At 40.6% G+C, this 19,510-nt stretch overlaps 1 protein-coding gene across 1 annotated transcript in view; it reads right to left on the bottom strand.

Moving 5' to 3' along the window:
• The window catches only part of MKRN2 (makorin ring finger protein 2), a 28,191-nt gene extending 15,494 nt beyond the window's left edge, over window positions 1-12,697 (bottom strand). The window contains exon 1 of the mRNA XM_082415777.1: window positions 12,543-12,697. Within this exon, the coding sequence (XP_082271903.1) occupies window positions 12,543-12,568 (26 nt within the window). The 5' untranslated portion in view covers window positions 12,569-12,697. The remainder of the gene's footprint in view (window positions 1-12,542) is intronic.
• Between the last annotated feature and the right edge of the window lie 6,813 nt (window positions 12,698-19,510).

The following is a 19,510-nucleotide window of genomic DNA, read 5'->3' as shown; positions in this document are numbered from 1 at the left end:
AACTAAAAACAGAGCTACCATATGACCCTGCAATCCCACTCCTGGGCATATGTCTGGAGAAAAACATGGTCCAAAAGGATACATGCACCCCAATGTTCATTGCAGCACTGTTTACAATAGCCAAGACATGGAAGCAACCTGAATGTTCATCGACAGAGGAATGGATTAAGAAGATGTGGTACATACATACAATGTTAACATTCTCAGCCATAAAAAAGAATGAAATAATGCCATTTGCAGCAACATGGATGGACCTAGAGATTGTCACACTGAGTGAAGTAAAGTCAGACAGGGAAAGAGAAATATCATATGATATGGCTTATACGTGGAATCTAAAAAGAAATGATACAAATGAACGTATTTACAAAACAAAACAGACTCACAGACTTAGAGAACGAACTTATGGTTACCAGGGGGGAAGGGTGGAGGGAAGGGATAGTTAGGGAGTTTGGGACTGACATGTACACACTACTATATTTAAAAAGGATAACCAACAAGGACCTACTGCATGGCACAGGGAACTCTACTCAATGTTATGTGGCAGCCTGGATGGGAGAGGAGTCTGGGGGAGAATGGATACACGTATAGGGATGACTGAGTCACTTTGCTGTGCACCTGAAACTATCACAACATTGTTAATCGGCTATACTCCAATATAAAATAAAAAGTTAAAAACAAAACAAAAAACCCCAGCTGTTACATATATGTTTTATATAACCCAGCTATTACAGATATGTTCTATATGCTGAAGATTTTAAGGAAAACACAAAAATAACATGGGAAGAAATGGACGATATAAAAAAGAACCAAATGGAACTTCTAGAAGTGAAAACTACAATACATGAAATGAGAATTACATTGTAACGGCAGATTAGACACTATATAAGAAAATCTCAGAAAACTTGAAGACAAAGCAATAGAAACTATCCAAACTAAAGTACAAGAAGAAGAAAGAGAAAGAACAGATTTTTGCTTCCAGCTTTGGAGGAGCATGGAACCTGCCCTTCCACTGTGAAAAACTAGAAAACAGAACAAAATATATGAAACAACTGCTTTCAGACATGGACAAAAGGCAACACAAGACTGGCCCTTGAAGAGAAGGAGAACAAGGGAGGCGAGCCTGGCTTTCTGCCTTGAGGCATATTTTGGACCTTGGTGCAGGGAGGGGAACGCCAAGCAGAGCACTGCTGTCTTGCTGAGGTGAAGAGACAGAAACTGGAGTTCAAGGAGGCTGAGGAAGCCTCTTTAAAAAGCTTGTAAATAGAATCACACATGCACGATCAATGAACTTTTGATAAACGCTGTCAAGGTAATTCAACAAATGATGCTGGACCCAGTATCTATATGGAAAAACAAAAACCAAAAAACCTCAAACATTACATGTCTGCGGATGTTCCCCAATATGAATGAAGTATACAACATAACCTGCCATGTATCCTAGCCAAAAACATTTAACTTGAATCCAACAAAACTTCAGATCTAACTTCTAGTTTATAGGAAATACAGGGGGATTGGGAACAAGCTAAAAGACCTCATGAGGAAGCAACCAGATAAATACAAAAGAAGAGGCAGTATGTGGGCCAGATCTCTTTACCAAGGAAGTGTCATGGAAAAAAAATAAGGCGGGGGGGGGGGCCTGGGTTTGGAAAATGATTTGGTGGTTTCTTAAAAACTTAAACATAAATTTACCATATGACTCAACAATTCCAGTCCTAGGTGTTTACCCAAGAGAAATGAAAACATATGTTCACACAAATATGTGTATAATATGTGAATGTTCATAGCAACATTATTCATAATAGTCAAAAGGTGAAAACTCTGACAATTCCATCAACTGGTGAACAGACAGATAAAATGTAATATATCCATACAACGGGATATTATTTGGCAATAAAAAGGAATGAATAATGATACATGCTACAAGGATGAGATGCAAACACATTATAGTAAGTGAAATAAGTTAGACACAAAAGGACGCATGTTGCATGAATCAATTTATAAGTAGTGTTAAAAAAGGGGCAAATCTATAGGAACAGAATGGTCCTTATAAAGACTATTATACAGCCTATATAGGCTACATATAGACACAGTCCCTACATATGGTATGTAAATTATACTTCAATAAAGCTGTTAAAAGAAGAAAATTTAAAAAGGAGGAAACTGCACTAGATTAGTAGACAGAATATAAGGTATGTAATAACCAATGCAATATTTGGCCCTGGATTATATTCTGGTTTGGACAAACCAGCTGTAAGAAACATTTGTGGGACAAATGGGGAAATCTGAGTACAGACTAGGTATCAGATAATTTACTGACATGGAAAGTTGAAGATGATTAACTGAGAAAAGCATATTATATAACAGAATATACAGTAAAATGGTGTAGCCACTATGTAAAACAGTACAGCGGTTCCTCAAAAAATTAAAAATAGAATTACCACATGATTCAGCAATTCCACTCGAGTATATACACAGAAGAACTGAAAGCAAAAACTCAAGTATTTGTACACCCCTGTTCATAGTGCATTATTCACAGTAGCCAAAAGGTGAAAACAATCCAAGCGTCCATCAGAGGATGAATGGATAAACAAAATGTGGTCTACACATACAATGGAATATTACTCAGTCTTAAAAAGGAAGGAAAGTCTGACTTGTGCTACAACAGGGATGAACCTTGAGGATGTTATGCCAACTGACGGAAGCCAGACACAGAAAGACAGCACTGTGTGATTCCACTAATGAGAGGAGCTTAGAATAGTCAAATTCACAGAAAGAGGGAGGAGAATGGGTGTGGTCAGGGTTTGGGGGAGGCAAAATGAGGAGTTAGTGTATAAAGGGGACACAGTTTTAGGTTGGGAAGATGAAAAGAGTTCTGGAGGTGGATGGTGGTGATGGCTGCACAACAGTGTGAACGTACTTACTACTCCTTAACTGAACACTTAAAAATGGTTAAGTTAAATGGTTAAGGGGCTTCCCTGGTGGAGCAGTGGTTGAGAATCTGCCTGCCAATGCAGGGGACACGGGTTCGAGCCCTGGTCCGGGAAGATCCCACATGCCGCGGAGCGACTGGGCCCGTGAGCCACAACTACTGAGCCTGCGCGTCTGGAGCCTGTGCTCCGCAACAAGAGAGGCTGCGATAGTGAGAGGCCCGCGCACCGCGATGAAGAGTGGCCCCCGCTTGCCGCAATTAGAGAAAGCCCTCGCACAGAAACGAAGACCCAACACAGCCACAAATAAATAAATAAATAAATAAATACAATTAAAAAAAAATGGTTAAGAGAATAAATTTATGTTATGTACATTTTACAATTAAAAAATTTTAAAACAGCACGTACAGTATGCTCTCATTTTGGTAAACACTAACTACACACACGCACACATCTGCATTTTAACAATGTGGAAAGACAGACAATAGCCTTTTTAAGAGTGGCAATCCTTGAGGGTAAGGCATATGGTATTTTTTTTTTTAACATCTTTATTGGAGTATAAATGCTTTACAATGGTGTGTTAGTTTCTGCTTTTTAACAAAGTGAATCAGTTATACATATACGTACATCCCCATATCTCCTCCCTCTTGCGTCTCCCTCCCACCCTCACTATCCCACCCCTCTAGGTGGTCACAAAGCACCCAGCTGATCTCCCTGTGCTATGCGGCTGCTTCCCACTAGCTATCTATTTTACATTTGGTAGTGTATATATGTCCATGCCACTCTCTCACTTTGCCCCAGCTTACCCTTCCCCCGCGGTATTTTCTTATTTTTGTTGATCTGTACTTTCTAATATTTCTACCATGAACATATACTGCTTTTGTAATAGTAAATGGTTGCTTTATTAGTTTTAAAAAATTATGAAGGGCTTCCCTGGTGGCGCAGTGGTTAAGAATCCGCCTGCCAATGAAGGGGACACGGGTTTGAGCCCTGGTCCGGGAAGATCCCACATCTGCTGCGGAGCAACTAAGCCCGTGCGCCACAACTACTGAGCCTGCGCTCTAGAGCCCATGAGCCACAACTACTGAACCCGCACGCCACCTACTGAAGCCTGCGTGCCTAGAGCCCGTGCTCCGCAACGAGAAGCCACCGCAACGAGAAGCCGGTGCACAACGAAGAGTAGCCCCCGCTCGCCACAACTAGAGAATGCCCGTGCATAGCAACAAAGACCCAACACAGCCAAAAATAAATAAATTTATTAAAAAAAAATTACAGTAAGTATCGAATACTGGAGAGAGTATGGTTTAAAAAAAACACATAAATGCTCAGTACAATACCTATCTCACAGTGGGTACCCCCAAAGTTCAGCTCTTATTAAAGTTTAGTAAAAAATGCTGCCGATTAAGCTGACAGTTACAAGAGGGACCTGTGCCTTATCACAACGCACGCATAGGGCTGAGGAGTCAGTCCATGGACCGAGGCAGAGAGAAGGGGGCGCGGGCCCAGGGGCCGCCCAGCCAAGCAGTCTACAGAATGCCCGGGTGCCGATGGGCGGGAGGAGCAGGCGCCAGAAGCACACAGAAAGGCAGGGAAGGGAGGCCCCATGAGGGCGCGGCAGGCCTGCTGAGACAGATGGCGGATCAGGCCTGACTGGGGCAGCTGGAATACTGATGAGTGCGCCTCCCAATAGGGGACAAGGGGCCCAAGTCAAGCCCTGAGACACATTAAACCCCCTTCCTAGGCCTCTTGCAGAAAGGCCACTGGAGCTGCAGGGCGAAGACAGACAGGAGAGGCTGGAAGTGTAGGTGAGAGGAGCCCGTCAGGAGGTTGCTCTGTAAAGGGGCTTGTTCTGTGAACCCATGTTTTAACTTAAAAAATATACTATGGAAAGCCTCAAACATACACAAAAGCAGACAGTGGTAGGGTAACTCCCAAGATGTTCCCACACCAGCTTTCGCCTTATCACCTCCCAAGCACTCTGGTTTCACCCATTTCTCCCCTCTCCCGTATGTATGGCTGTGACAGTTTATCTTTTTAAAGAGGGATAACACATACCTCTTGAATGAAGACTCTGGGGCAAGGAGGGCCCTCCCTCCCTCTGAACAAGTATGTTATCAGAAATATATGAAATGAGCAAAAATACAACAGCTCCAACGAGCAGTACCATCAGTACTCTGTCTAGCACTTTCACTTCTTTATCTCACTTAATCCTGATACTACTCTGAGGAATATTAGCTCTATACCCATGGTGCAGACAGGAAAGCTGAGGCTCAGAGAGGTGTGATGACTTAGAGAAGATCTAATTGCTGAGTAGGGGACCTCAGCTCCGGTCTTCCCAAGCCCTGACCTTTTCCCATCAAAACTGATTTTCCTGTCACTCTGCCTCTGTCCATACCGTGGCCCCTTTCTACAACACTGTACCCCATCTTTCACTGTACTTAACTGTGATAACCCACCTTCCTTCAAGACCAGCACGAGTCCTGGCTGGACCAAGAAACCTTCCCACCCCTCCAGCCCACAGTGTGCTTTCCTGGCAGCTCCACGGTATAGTGCTTCCCAACTTGGGGCCCCTGACCCAAGAGAGCTGGTGCTCTTGAACACATGGTTGGGAACATCTGTTAACACCATACACAAAAATAAACTCGAAATGGATTAAAGACCTAAATGTAAGACTGGAAACCATAAAACTCCTAGAGGAAAACATAGGCCGAACGCTCTTTGACATCAATCGTAGCAGTATTTTTTTGGATCTGTCTCCTAAAGCAAAGGAAATAAAAGCAAAAATAAACAAACTAAACATAAAAGCTTTTGCACAGCAAAGGAAACCATCGACAAAATGAAAAGACAACCTACTGAAGGGGAGAAAATATTTGCAAATGATTTGATAAGGGGTTAATATTCAAAATATATAAACAGCTCATACAACTCAACATCAAAAAAAAAACAAACAGCCTGATTAAAAAAGATGGGCAGAAAACGTGAATAGACATTTTTCCAAAGAGGACATGCAGATGGCCAACAGGCACATGAAAAGATGCTCAACATCACTAATCATCAGGGAAATGCAAATCAAAAGCACAATGAGAGATCACTTCACACCAGTCAGAATAGCTATCATAAAAAAGAACACAAATAACAAATGTTGGTGAGGATGTGGAGAAAAGGGAACCCTCCTACACTGTTGGTGGGAATGTAGATTGGTGCAACCACTGTGGAAAACAGTACATATGTTTCCCAACCAACTAAGAAGAACCACCACATGACCCAGCAATTCCACTCCTGGGTGCATAAAAAAACCCTGCAAAACACTAATTTGAAAAGATACATGCAAAACACTAATTTGAAAAGATGCATGCACCCCAATGTTCACAGCAATATTATTTACAATTTCCAAGATGTGGAAGCAACCTAAATGTCCATCAACAGAGGAATGGATAAAGAAGATGTGGTATACGTATATACAACGGACTACCACTCAGCCATAAAAAAGAATGAAATCTTGCCATCTGGAGCAACATAGATGAACCTGGAGGGCATTATGCTAAGTGAAGTAAGTCAGACAAATACTGTATGTTATCACTTATATGTGGAATCTAAAAAATATAACAAACTAGTGAATGTAACAAAAAAGAAGCAGACTTACAGATACAGAGAAAAAACTAGTGGTTACTGGTAGGAAGAGGGAAGGGGGGAGGGGCAATATAGGGGTAGGGGGTTAAGTAGAACAAACTATTAGGTATAAAATGAGCTACAAGGATATATTGTATGACATGGGGAACATAGCCAATATTCTATAATAAATATAAATGGAGTATAATCTTTAAAAACTATGAATCACTATATTATATACCTGTAACTTATATAATATTGTACATCGAGTATACATCAAGGGGAAAAAAAAAAAAAAAAAAAAGCCTGGGAATAACTTGAGGAAGACGCAGCTGGAACATCACTAAATGCGACAGAACACAGAAAGCCTAAACCTAACCAATTATGTGGTTCTGCCTGGAACTGGAGAACGGTTGACAACGTTCAAACATTAGGAAACAGAGTGGACTCTAAGGAAGGTCAGAAGGCCTGGACTGTCCTTCCCAGAGAAAGGGTACCAGAGAACATGGGTGGCAATTTGTGCTGCACCTCGGCCCTACAATGGGCCTGGGAGGCTGCTAGGCTGCTGAGCTGGAGGCCACAAGTTTTTAAGCCCTTCCCTCCCTCCTTGCTCCCTAAGCACACTTCTAACTTTCTCCACCTATCTCCCCAAAAGCAGAAGTGCTGACCAGGCCCAGCTGACAATTTCTTTTCACCCAGGAAATGTTAGAAGGGTATTCTACTTCATATGTCAGTGTCTACTGAGTTTGGGTAGCATGAGCCATCTCTAAATACACCAACAGAATCAAATTTCTGAGCCTTCAAAGATGACTGGACCTGTGATGTAAGTGACTATACTAAGGTGGTGTCCTACAGGGTCTTTTCTAGGTGGTCAGTTATGCTTTTCCCAGGCAACACCCCCTGGGAGTCTTCCACTAAATCAGAGATTGTGTAGTAACTTGCTATAAGGCTGCTGTAGATTTACTTAAAAAGAAAGAAGGCTCAGAATCTGGCAAACGAAGGGTATTCTTGTTAGAAACTTAAAAAAAAAAAAAAAAGTCTATATGAAAAGAATCTTGTCACAATACTGATTTTAAAAGTATGCAGAAGAGTTAATAGAGCAGGTCTGAGTCTGCTTACGAGGCAAGGCCCTGCTTATAGCACCTGAGACTTGGCTGGTAAACAGTTCCCTACACTGATATAAACTGTCTCTAAGTGATGAAAGTGGCTCACTGTGCCTATACTGTGTACAATGTGGTTTACGCTGAACATCTGCTTTCCTTCTGGGAGCCTGGTCTGGGTACATGCTAGGCAGAGGGTGACCGTCCAGGGCACTGGATCTCTAGCGGGCTTCGCTGGGCACATGCTGCTGCTGCATTTCTGCTGCGGGAGGAAGAGTGTGCTGTGACCCTTTATGGGAGGAAGTGAGGGCAGGAAGCCTGCACATGGGCTCCTCCAGATGCCGCCTGAGTCCTCCTCCCTTGCGATCCACCTGTGACTCCTCACTACTCACTGCGGTAAATCTTAGCCTTGAGCACGACTATGCGCCAAGTCCCATGGGTCACTCTAGCCGATCACTAGCTGTAGGGGGGGTCTTGGGATCCTGGACACGGAAGTTTATTACGCTTCTAAGCAGTTTGGTAATTCTTCTTGAGAAATGCTACTCAACACTGTGACATTATTCCAATCATCCTCAACTATGGTAATCTTTGAAGGTATGAAAGTAGAAAAACAAAAAAAAAAATAATAAAATAAAGAAAATCAGTGCCAAGAGCCAAATCCAATTATCAGGATTAGTAAACTCATAAAGAGTGGAAGAGAACAGGTTCAAACTGGTTACATAAACAGTTTCACAAAAGAGAGATCTAACAAATACTTCATTAATAATTTCTTTTGGAGAACTAGACAAGATTTCCTGAAAGAATCAGGGTAAGAGACTACCAGAGCTCCTCTACCAGATACTACCTGTTAACCAGGCGTGCAAGAGGAAAGACGTTCAGTGGTGGTCCTGCAGATACCTTTTATAATTCTACCATCTCCCGTAAGTCCCATTCAGAAAACTTGCCTTCCAAACTGCACTAATTATCTTTCCCATCAAAAATCCAAAATATTTAACCACCACCTAAAGCTTCCTAGTTTTGTCACTTATAAGCTGGTGACTTCATGCAAGCCATTTCACTTCTGTAAGTGACTGAGCTGAAATTTTAAAAGGTTCAAAAATAACTTCTAGGCCACCATCACTGCCTTCAAGAAAGGTGAGTGTGAAACAAGTGTTATAAGAGGTGGAGCCAGCCAGCCCTATTTCTGTAGCATATGTCACCACTTCCACTCCCCAGTGACAAACACAAAACTCCCTAGAGCGCATCCTGCCTGTCCTTCGGGGCATCTTTGCCATCCGCTTACAGAGATTCCTCAGCATCTAGGTTATACTAAGCTTAATCCAGGCCTCTTTCATGTTACACCCTGTAATAAATTTCCAACTGCTCACCCTTCCCTATGGCCAAACCATCCCTTATATCTTCCTAGAGGGAAGACTGAGACTCGAGCTGGGGAGGAGTGTGGGCTGTTGCTAGTATGAGGGGGGAAGTGCATGGCTGGAGACTCAGAGCAGGGAGATTCTTTCTAGGGGACACTCCAAAGTCATCTGTTATCCTGGGTGACCCCGAAGACCGTTTCAGATGGTGTGGCTATTATATGCTGCAAAGGATATGAGGTTCACTACTGGCCACAGAACGGCCAGCAGCTCTCACTGTGCCTGAGGGCTGAACCAAACAGAATCAATCTGGTTTCTTGCAGGTCTTTCAATGGTGCCTGCCTCTAGCAAAACACTTTTGCAAATCGTTTCCAGGTATATGGGTAATTTGCATTCTCAGTGTCACCTTCCTTTATGTTTTCGCACATAATTTCACAGACTTAAATTTTATGGCTGTACTGCTTGTGACGAAAGATCCATCAAGGGGGAACACAGCTAATGCGAGGCATGGTGGGAGGCTTGAAATAACTGATAAGAGGTGGGGATGAAATAAAGTACAGTGTAGTGGTTAAAGGAAGACTCTGAGGTCAGAGAGCTTCCTGTGACCTTGAGCAAATTATTTAAATCTCCAAACCTGTTTCCCCATCTGTAATATGATATAATTGTACTTCACAGACTGCATGTCAGTGTTTAGCCTAACACACCATAAATGCTCTTAGGACGGTTAGTCGTTGTTATCTAATCTCTTAACCAACGCTGCTGGTTAGGCATTACTATCCCAATTTTACAGATAAAGAGACTGTGATACCAGAATCAGAATCCAGAACTGCCCTAGTCTGGAGCTCAAGCTCTTCCTACCACTCACTGGCCACAAGATGCCCCATATTTTGTGACTTTCAATGAGTCAAAAGCTCTAGGCCCGACTCTCAGGAAACTGTAATTCTAGGTCTTGTACTACTGATTATAAAACAAAGGGACCTCTATCACGTTGAGGAGGAGGACAAACAAACTGGTTACCAAGCAATAATAAAGGCCTGCACCAGGGCTTTGAAAACAGACTGGAAGACATAGGGAGATGGTTTGGAAAAACCATCAGCAAAAAAGGATCCCCAGATTGAGATTCTGGATAGGGTGGAATGTCAAGAAATCAGGGGAGCTGACTGATAGCACAACTGTGTGAGCGGCCATTCTTGCATTCCAGGCAATAAATATGGAGTGTCTTTGTCATTAAGTCTGGGAATCCTAGCATTTCACATCCATCTCTCTGAGAGAAATAATTCGTATTAGAATGGAAGCAAAACAAACTCTCTGTCCAGCTGACATTCAGAATAAGCAAGTATATCACGTCCCACAGCAAGGAAAACAAACCAAAAAACAGTTTGCACCCTGACATAAACCAAAAACAGCAGACCACCCAGTTTAGATCTGGTCCCCCAAATAAATCATACCTGGATTATTTCATGTAAGTTACCAATGTGTGGAGATACGACTTCAGTGAATAAGATAATCAAGTGAGAAAAGCTTTCCCATCACGAGCACACTAACGTAAACCTGGTACTCTTGGTAATATGGCCGTTTTTCCTGTTTAAATATGTGTTCTGTTTTTTATTTGGCGAGGCAGCCCTTGTGAGGTCCAACTCCTTCACATCCCTTTGCAAGTGACCTTTACTTTCCTTATGGTTTTGGTTGAGTTTTCCTTTCATATGAGCATATTAAAAGCTTTGAAAATTCCTGTAGTAAAGAAACTTTCATTTAGCATTTCTGAAACTTATCTGGGAGCCACAGGGTCTACAAGGGCATAAATTCTGATGCCACATATCTGCCACCTGGAAGCTGAATAACCTTGGCAAGCCACTTCAATGCCAAGGCTTGCTTTTACGATCTGTGGAATGGTGCATGTTGCTGGATTACTCGCGACACGGCTGTAAAGAACCTCAAAGAGCACCCAGCACACTGCAAGCCCCTGCGACGAACAACAGTTAGTACTTAACAGAACCGGTCCCCTCCCGGTGTTCCAACCCACTCTAGTTTCTCTGCACCAGCTTCCTGCAGGACACCCCTACTGGGGAAAAACAGAATTAAAGCTTTTAGGTCAGGCCATCTCCTAGCGTAGAAGGAAAAAACCCAAGATGATCCTAATTTACATGTTTGTTCCTGCAGTTAGATGTGAATTAGTGGCAAGGTTCAAGCCTGAGCATAAGGTTTCCTTATCTGCAAAATTAAATCACCACACAGAGCTGAGATTCAATTACAATGCATCATACAAACGTGCACAGTTATGTGGCCGCATCTTAGGAGCAGCAACCAGAATTTGCTATACAGTCCACAATGACTAAGAATATTGCTCCAACAGGGGGAACTTTATACAAATAAAAATAAACATACACAAAGGTCTTCACAAAAGACCTTTTATCACAAATAACCTAGTAAAACTCTCTTCTATAGACACTTAAGTGCAAGTTTCTGACAACTGCTAAATATACGTCACCTAGGCCTTGCGTAAACTGGCTGAACAGTTAATATAGACTAATACTAACAGGAAACTTTTTACATTACACTGTCTCAACTATTCACACTAACGAAGAGAAGTAACAACACAGATGATAATTAAATAAACTGCTCATTACACAATCAAACCATACAACTGTGGGCTGGTTTTTTTCCCCCCTAATCAATGTTTCCCACACAGACTTAACTGAAACCAATTATTAAAAGAAAAATCGTACTTTCCAGGTCCAATTAAGACTAGGATCCCAGTACCTTCAAGCCACACGCTTAGCAAGGAATGAGGGTGTTACTCAGCAAGTTATTTGTATTTAACAGGAGCAGTGCAGCCATCCAGCTTTGAATTTTCTACAACCAGCCACCCATTAATGTTGCACTTCTCCACGGAAATGGGTCTCTCAGTAAGATGAGAGTCTCAACCTCCGTTAGCCTGAGTTTCGTGCACTGCAAAATAGGAATAATGTCTGCCTTGTAGTGAAGACTGGTGACGAGTATAAATGACTTGGGAACATGCGGGGCAATGAACAAACTTCCAGTAAATGCTATTTTCCACACAGCAATTCTTAACTCGCTAACTCTGCAAGTTTACGCTGCATCGGAATTCTCCAAACTCTCAGGAAACCAAGGCCGCTTTCGGGGCCCCAGCTTCTTTGAGGCCCTCACCGACGATTAACAGACTACACCTGCGTGGTATCTCCACCTGTAAACCATCTCCTGGTGCCCCTTTACTCAACTCCAATTCACCTCCTCCAGCTAAACCCTCAGGGCCAGGGGCCCGCCCCCCAAGGCCCCACCAGCATTCCTTCCTTCCAGCCGCACGGGCCACCCCTGGAACTCGCGGCACAGCCGCCCGCGCTGGCTTCGTCCGGGTGTCGCCACGAGGCTCGGCCACGCACCGCCGGGTCCCAGGCTCCGGCCGCCGCGCCCGCCCCGCCTAGGGAAGCCGGACCCCGAACCGGGAGCCACTTTCCACGAACCCGCTCCGGCTTGTTTCCCTGGCGCAGGACTGGGGCGCACCCGGGGAAGGACCTGCGGGGCCGCGCACTGACCTGCAAGTGACCTGTTTGGTGCTCATGGCGGTCGGGTGGAAGGGCCGCCGTCACGCCGCTGCCGCCTCTCGCTCTCGTCGCCGCCTAGGCCTCGGCCCTGCCCACCCCGCGCGGCCGCGTCACGCCGGCGCACGCCGTCGTCCCCGTGCGGCACCTTTGTAGCGCCGGCAGCAAACCTCGCCGCCGTCACAATTGGTTCCGCCCCAGGGGTGAGGCTGGGCCGACCCCCAATCTCGGGCACTCCTAGTCCGGCATTTTCAAACCTCCTAGGCGGGGCCTGGCTAGCCTCCCAGTCCTGCGGGTTTTATCCCGGGTGCTGACTATTAGTTCCTATGGGTCGGCCCCTTTCTCCAACTGCATTTCTTAGCGGCTTCTCACGGCTTAGAATTACCTCACCCCTCCCGAGGCCAAGCTCCCGCCTCTCCTCTGCGCACCTTAATCCCAAGTACTCCTACCCACCGAAACCCTCCCTAGGCCCCTTTCTCAGACCCAGCCTCAGCTGTTTCCGCCAAGCCTCGCCTCCCACTTAAGGAATTCCTTAGCCCTCTCCAGGGCAAAATCCAAAGATTTTGCTCTTTTTCAGAATCTCCATTCCCACCCCAAGTTTTAGACCTCATTTTCTTTCCTGGCATTCCTCAACTGTTCATCTTCCATTTCCTCTGGTGGAAACCCCAAAAGACATTCGTGACATTTTCCTCTGGTTGTCTACATCCTGCAGATCCTGCTTCCACACCCGTCTCCAAAGCGTCCCTCCTCCTCTCCATTTCCACCGTCATGGTTCCTGTCTAAGCAAACGGCACTCCTTGCCTGGGCCCATGCACTGGCCTCTTAACTGGTCTTCTGGCTTCTGCTCCTGCCCTTTTCTAGTCTGTCACACAAAACCTGTTTTTTAAAAAATAATAATAATAATTAATTTTACCTTATTTATTTTTGGCTGCGTTGGGTCTTTGTTGCTGCACGCGGGCTTTCTCTAGTTGTGGCGAGCAGGGGCTACTCTTCGTTGCGGTGCGTGGGCTTCCCATTGCGGTGGCTTCTCTTGTTGCGGAGCATGGGCTCTAGAGCGCAGGCTCAGTAGTTGTGGCTCACAGGCTTAGCTGCTCCGCGGCATGCGGGATCTTCGCGGACCAGGGCTCAAACCTGTGTCCCCTTTATCGGCAGGCGGATTCTTAACCACTGCGCCACCAGGGAAGCCCACAAAACCTGTTTTTAAAACATAAATTGGATAATGTCATTCACCTCTATTAACCTCTCAGTAGTTTCCCATTGCTTTTTTCAAAATTTCTTTTTTAAATTGTAAAAACTTGAGATATAGCAAACTACAGGGAAGTGCACAAAATACATATATACATGTGAATTTTTACATATGTATACACTCATGAAACCACTAACTAGATCAATATAAAGAACTTTATCAACACTCCAGAGGGCTCCTTTATGCCACCACCCAGTCAATACCTCCCAATTGTTCAATTGTTTGAACAATTGTTTCAACTGTTCTTGACTTTCATATAAATGAAATAATTCAGTATGTACTCTCTTGTCTTTCTTTTGACCAACATTCCGTGAGATCTACCCATGTTGTTACATACAGCTGTATGTTGTTTTTACTTTGCTGTAAAAATATTGTCTTCTGATGAATGAGCATGGTATATACCTCCAATTACTTAGACCTTTTGAAATTTCTCTCAGAAACTTAGGAAGAATATTGGAAAATTTGTAGTTTTCAGTGTACAAGTCTTCAACAACTTTTATTAGATTTATTCCCAGGTACCTAGATGAGTTTTTTTGATAGTTTTAAATGATATTTTTAAAAATGTCCTAATTGTTTGTTGCTTGCTCCGTCCTACACTCATGTATTAATTTTAATTGTTTGTTGTTTTGTATTTTCTACACACACAATCATGCCATCAACAAATAATGACAGTTTCACTTTATTTTCAACCTTCATATCCTTTATTTCTTTTTCTTGTCTTATTGCACTACTGAGAATCTCAGTGCAAGTGTAAATAGAAGTGGTAATAGTGGACACCTTGTTCTTGAGTTCATGGAAAGTATTTAATATTTCATCATTAATTAGCCCTAGAGTTTTTGAAACTATCCATTATCAAATTAAGGCAGTTTCTTTATAATTCTAGTTTTCTTAGAGTTTTTAATCATGAATATGTCTTGTTTTTTAAATCAAATCCGTTTTTCCCGCCCCCATCTATTGAGAAAACCATACTGTCTTATCCTTTATTCGGTTAATGTGTTGAACTATATTGATTTTTGAATGTTAAACCAACCTCAGATTCCTCGGCTATACCCCCACTTGGCCATGATATATTATTCTTTCTATAAATCATCAGATTCTATTTGTTAATATTGTGTTTAGGAGTTTCACATCCTTATTGATAAGACATATTGGTATGTAGTGTTCCTTTTTTGTAATGTCCATGTCAAGTTTTGTACCTGAGATGTGCTGGCCTCATAAAGTGAGTTTGGAAGTCTTCCCTCTTTTCTATTCCTTGGAAAAGTCTGTAATATAGCTATTAATTTTTCCTTAAATATTTGGAAGAACATAGCACTGAAGCCATCTCAGCCTGCAGATAACATCATAAGATATTTTATTAAAGGTTTAATTCTGTATTACATATAGGGCTATTCAGATTTTATCTTCTGTCAGGTTTGGGAAGCTTTTTTTCCCCCAAGTAAATTAGTCCATTTCATCTAAATTATGAAACATGGAGTTTTAAATAACATCTTCTTTAAAAAAAATGATCTGTAATGGTGTCTCCTTTCATTACTGATATTAATAATTGGTGTTTTATCTCTTTTTAAAATCCATTTTACTAGAAATTTATCAATTTTGTTAATCTTTTCAATGGACAAGATTTTGGCTTTGTTCATTTTCTCTATTGTACATGTTTTTTTTCTATTTCAGTGATTTCTGCTCATATCTTTACTATTTTCTTTTTCTATGTTCTTTGAATTCACATTGCTATTGTTTCTGGCTTCCTGAGATGGAAATTTAGATCACCAGTTTTCAAATGTTCTCCTTTTTTAAGTATTTAAAGCTATAATATTCCCTCTAAGCACATTTTAATTGTGTTCCACAAGTTTTTATGTCATATTTTCCTTATCATTCAGTTCAAATATTTTCTAATTTCCATTCTTTGACCCGTATGTTATTTAGAAGTGTTCTGCTTAATTTCCAAACAACTGAAGATTTTCTAGTTATCTTTTCCTTACTGATTTCTAATGTAATCCCATTGTGGAATTGTCTGTTCTCCTTTTGGTTTGGTCAACATCTGATCTATATATTGTGAAGCTGTGTTTTAGGTTCAGACAAATTTAGATTGCTTTAGCTTTTTTTTGTTTCAACACATCACTAAGAAATGTCCTTCTTTGTGCTTAGTTGCACATGTTAATTAGGGGAGTGTTGTATCAGTGAAAGAATGTGTTAGAAGGTGTCTAGAAATTCTTTTAATTTAAAAGTGTACTTTGTCTGATATAAATATAATCATATCAGCTTTCTTTCAGATAGTCTTTGTATGGTATATCTTTTTCCATCCTTTTATTTTCAACTTACCTGGTATTTTTATATCTAAACTGTATCTCTTGTAAATGGCATATAGTTGATTAATTTTAAAATCCTATCTGATAATCTTTGTTTTGAATTGGATTATTTAGACCATTTACATTAAATGCAATACAGTTGGATTTAAATTTACCATCTTGCTGTTAATTTTCCATTCATATCATCTGTTATTTATTCTCCTTTCTTGTATTCCTTTGGATTAAGTATTTTCATTTATTCCATATTTTTCTTTATTGATTATACACTTTTAATTATCATTTAAAAATTATTCTTTTAACAATTACCCTAGAGATTACAATATGCGTCTGTGAATTTACTAAAGTACTAGTGCCTTAAATTAGTACTAGTACCACTTCCTCAACAATGCAAAAAACCTATGATAACTTACCTCCATTAACCCTCCTACCCCATTTTGTACTATCGTTATCATATATTTTACTTCTGCATATGTTTAAACCCAACAACATGTTATAATGAATGTTGTTTTAAAATGTGGTATTCTTCATTTCTTTCAACCATTCCATGTTTCCATCTGAGATCATTTTTATTCAGCCAGAAGAACTCTTTTAGTATTTCTTATACTGAAGATCTTCCAACGATTAATTTTCTCAGCCTTTATTATATGAGGAAGTATTTGCTCCCTTTTTAAAACATGCCTTCTATTTTAGAATAGTCTTAGATTTGCAGAAAAGTTGTGAAGATAGTAGAGCCTTCCCATACACTCCACATCCAGTTTCTCCTATTATTAACATCTTATATCAATATGGCAATGTATGTTGAAACACTAATGCGTTATTATAAACCAAAGCCCATACTTTATTCAGATTTCATTAGTTTATACCTTTTTCTGTCCCGGGATCCCATCCAGGACACCACATTGCATCTATTCATCATGTCTCCTTGGCTTCTCTTGGGATGGCAGTTTCTGAGAGTCTCCTAATTTTTGATGATCATGACAGCTCTGAGAAGTTCTGGTGAGATATTTTGCAGAATATCCCTCAACTGGGATTTATCTCATGTTTTCTTCATGATTAGACTGGGATTATGGGTTTCGGGGGTGCGGGAAGAACCTGGAGCTAAAGTGCCATTCTCTTCACGTCACATTTGGATTAGACACACAAACTACTGAAACTGACTCAAGAAGTAGAAAATATGAATAGACCTCTAACAAGAGACTGAATTAATAATCAAAAAACTTCCCACAAAGAAAATCCCCAAATCAATGGCTTCACTGGTGAATTCTATTAAACATTCAAAGAAGAATTAACACTAATCCTTTACAGATTCTTACAAAAAACAGAAGAGGAAATACTTCCTATTCTATGAGGCCAGTACTACACCTTGATACAAAAACCAGACAAATACATCACAAGAAAACTATAGACCAATATACTTTATAAATATAAAAACCCTCAACAAAATACTAGCCAATGGAATGCAGCAGCATATAAAAAGGATTATATGCCATGACCATGTGAGATTTATCCCAGGAGTGCAAGATTCGTTGAACATATGTAAATCAATCAATGTAACTCACCATATAAATAGAAAAAAAAAATATGGTCATTTCAATAGAAATGGAAAAAACATTTGACAAAATCCAACACCCTTTCATAACAAAAACACTCAAAAAAACTAGGAAGAGAAAGGAACTTCCTCAACGTGATAAGATCATCTACCAAAACCCCACAGTTAACATCAGACTCAATGGTGAAAGACTGGACCTTTTCCCTCTAAGATCAGGCACAAGATAAGGATGTTTACTCTTAACACTTCTATTCAACATTATATTGGAATTTCTAGCCAGGGCAATTAGGCAAGAAAAAGAAAAGTTATTCAGATTGGAAAAGAAAAACTATTTTTACTTGCAAATGATATGATCCTATATAAAACTCTTAGAAGAAAGCATAATCATAAATTTTCATGACATTAGGCAATGGATTCTTAAATAGGACACCAAAAGCATAAGAAACAAAAGAAAAAATGGATACATTTGACTTCATCAAACTTTAAAAAATTTGTGCTTCAAATAACACCATCAAGAAAGTGAAAAGACAGTATTTAGAATATATATAGTATATCCAGAATATATAAAGAAACAAAAAATACAAAAAAAAACAAAGATATATAAAGAACACAAACTCAACAATAAAAAAAAACAAATAACCCAATTAAAAAATGGGCAAAGCATTTGAATAGATATTTCTCCAAAGAAGAAATGCAAATGGCCAACAGGCACATGAAAAGATGTTCAACATCATTAGTCATTAAGGAAATGCAAGTCAAAACCACAATGAGATACTAATTCGAAACCACTAGGATGGTTAAAACAAGAAATACAGACAATAACAAGTGTTGGTGATATGGAGAAATTGGAACCCTCTTAAATTGCTGGTGGGAATGGAAAATGACACAGCCACTTTGAAAAAAAGTTTGGCAGTTGTTCAAAATGTTAAATACAGAGTTACTATGTGACCCAGAAATTCCACTCCTGGGTATATAATCAAGAGAATTGATAACATATGTCCACACAAAATCTTGTACAGTAATATGAAACTTGTTTATAGCAGCGTTATTCATAATAGCCCCAAAATGGAAACAATCCAAATGTCCATCAACTGATGAAAGGATATACAAAACGTGGTACCTCTCTACGGTATATTATTCAGCCATAAAAAAGGAATGAACAACCAATACATGCTACAACATGGATGAACTTTGAAAACATTATGCCAAGTGAAAGAAGCTAGATACAAAAGACCACATATCGTATAATTCCACTTATATGAAATGTCCAGAATAGACGAATCCATTGACAGGAAGCAGACTAGTGGTCGCCAGGGGTTAGTGGGAGGGAAGAATGGGGAGTGACTGCTAACAGGTACAAGGTTTCTTTTTTGGGGTGATAAAAATGTTCTGAACTTAGATTAGGTAAAAACCACAGAACTGTACACTTTAAATGGGTGATTTTTATACGTAAATTTTATTTCAATTTTTTTTAAAAAGTAAGGCATATTGAAGATAGAAAAAGGGGATCCAACATACACAGAATAGAATTTCATGAAGAAGAAAATCAAAACAGAATTGGGAGACTGGATTGACATATATACACTAATATATATAAAATAGACAACTAATGAGAACCTGCTATATAGCACAGGGAACTCTACTTCACTTTGCTGTACAGTAGAAACTAACACAACATTGTAAAACAACTATACTCCCCCCTCAAAAAAAGAAAACGAAAACCAAAACAAAGGAAACAGAACAAATCCTCAAAATTATAATTTATGAAAAATTTCCTGAAATAAAAAAGATACGAAACTGTATATTCAAAGAGCACACCACAGAATATAACAAAAAGGAAGCAGACTCACAGATACAGAGAACA

Source organism: Balaenoptera physalus (genome assembly GCF_965194825.1).
Source record: "Balaenoptera physalus genome assembly, chromosome: 11".
Taxonomy (NCBI): domain Eukaryota; kingdom Metazoa; phylum Chordata; class Mammalia; order Artiodactyla; family Balaenopteridae; genus Balaenoptera; species Balaenoptera physalus.
The sequence above is the reverse complement of the archived record's forward strand: the minus strand, read 5'-3'. Positions and strand labels throughout refer to the sequence as shown.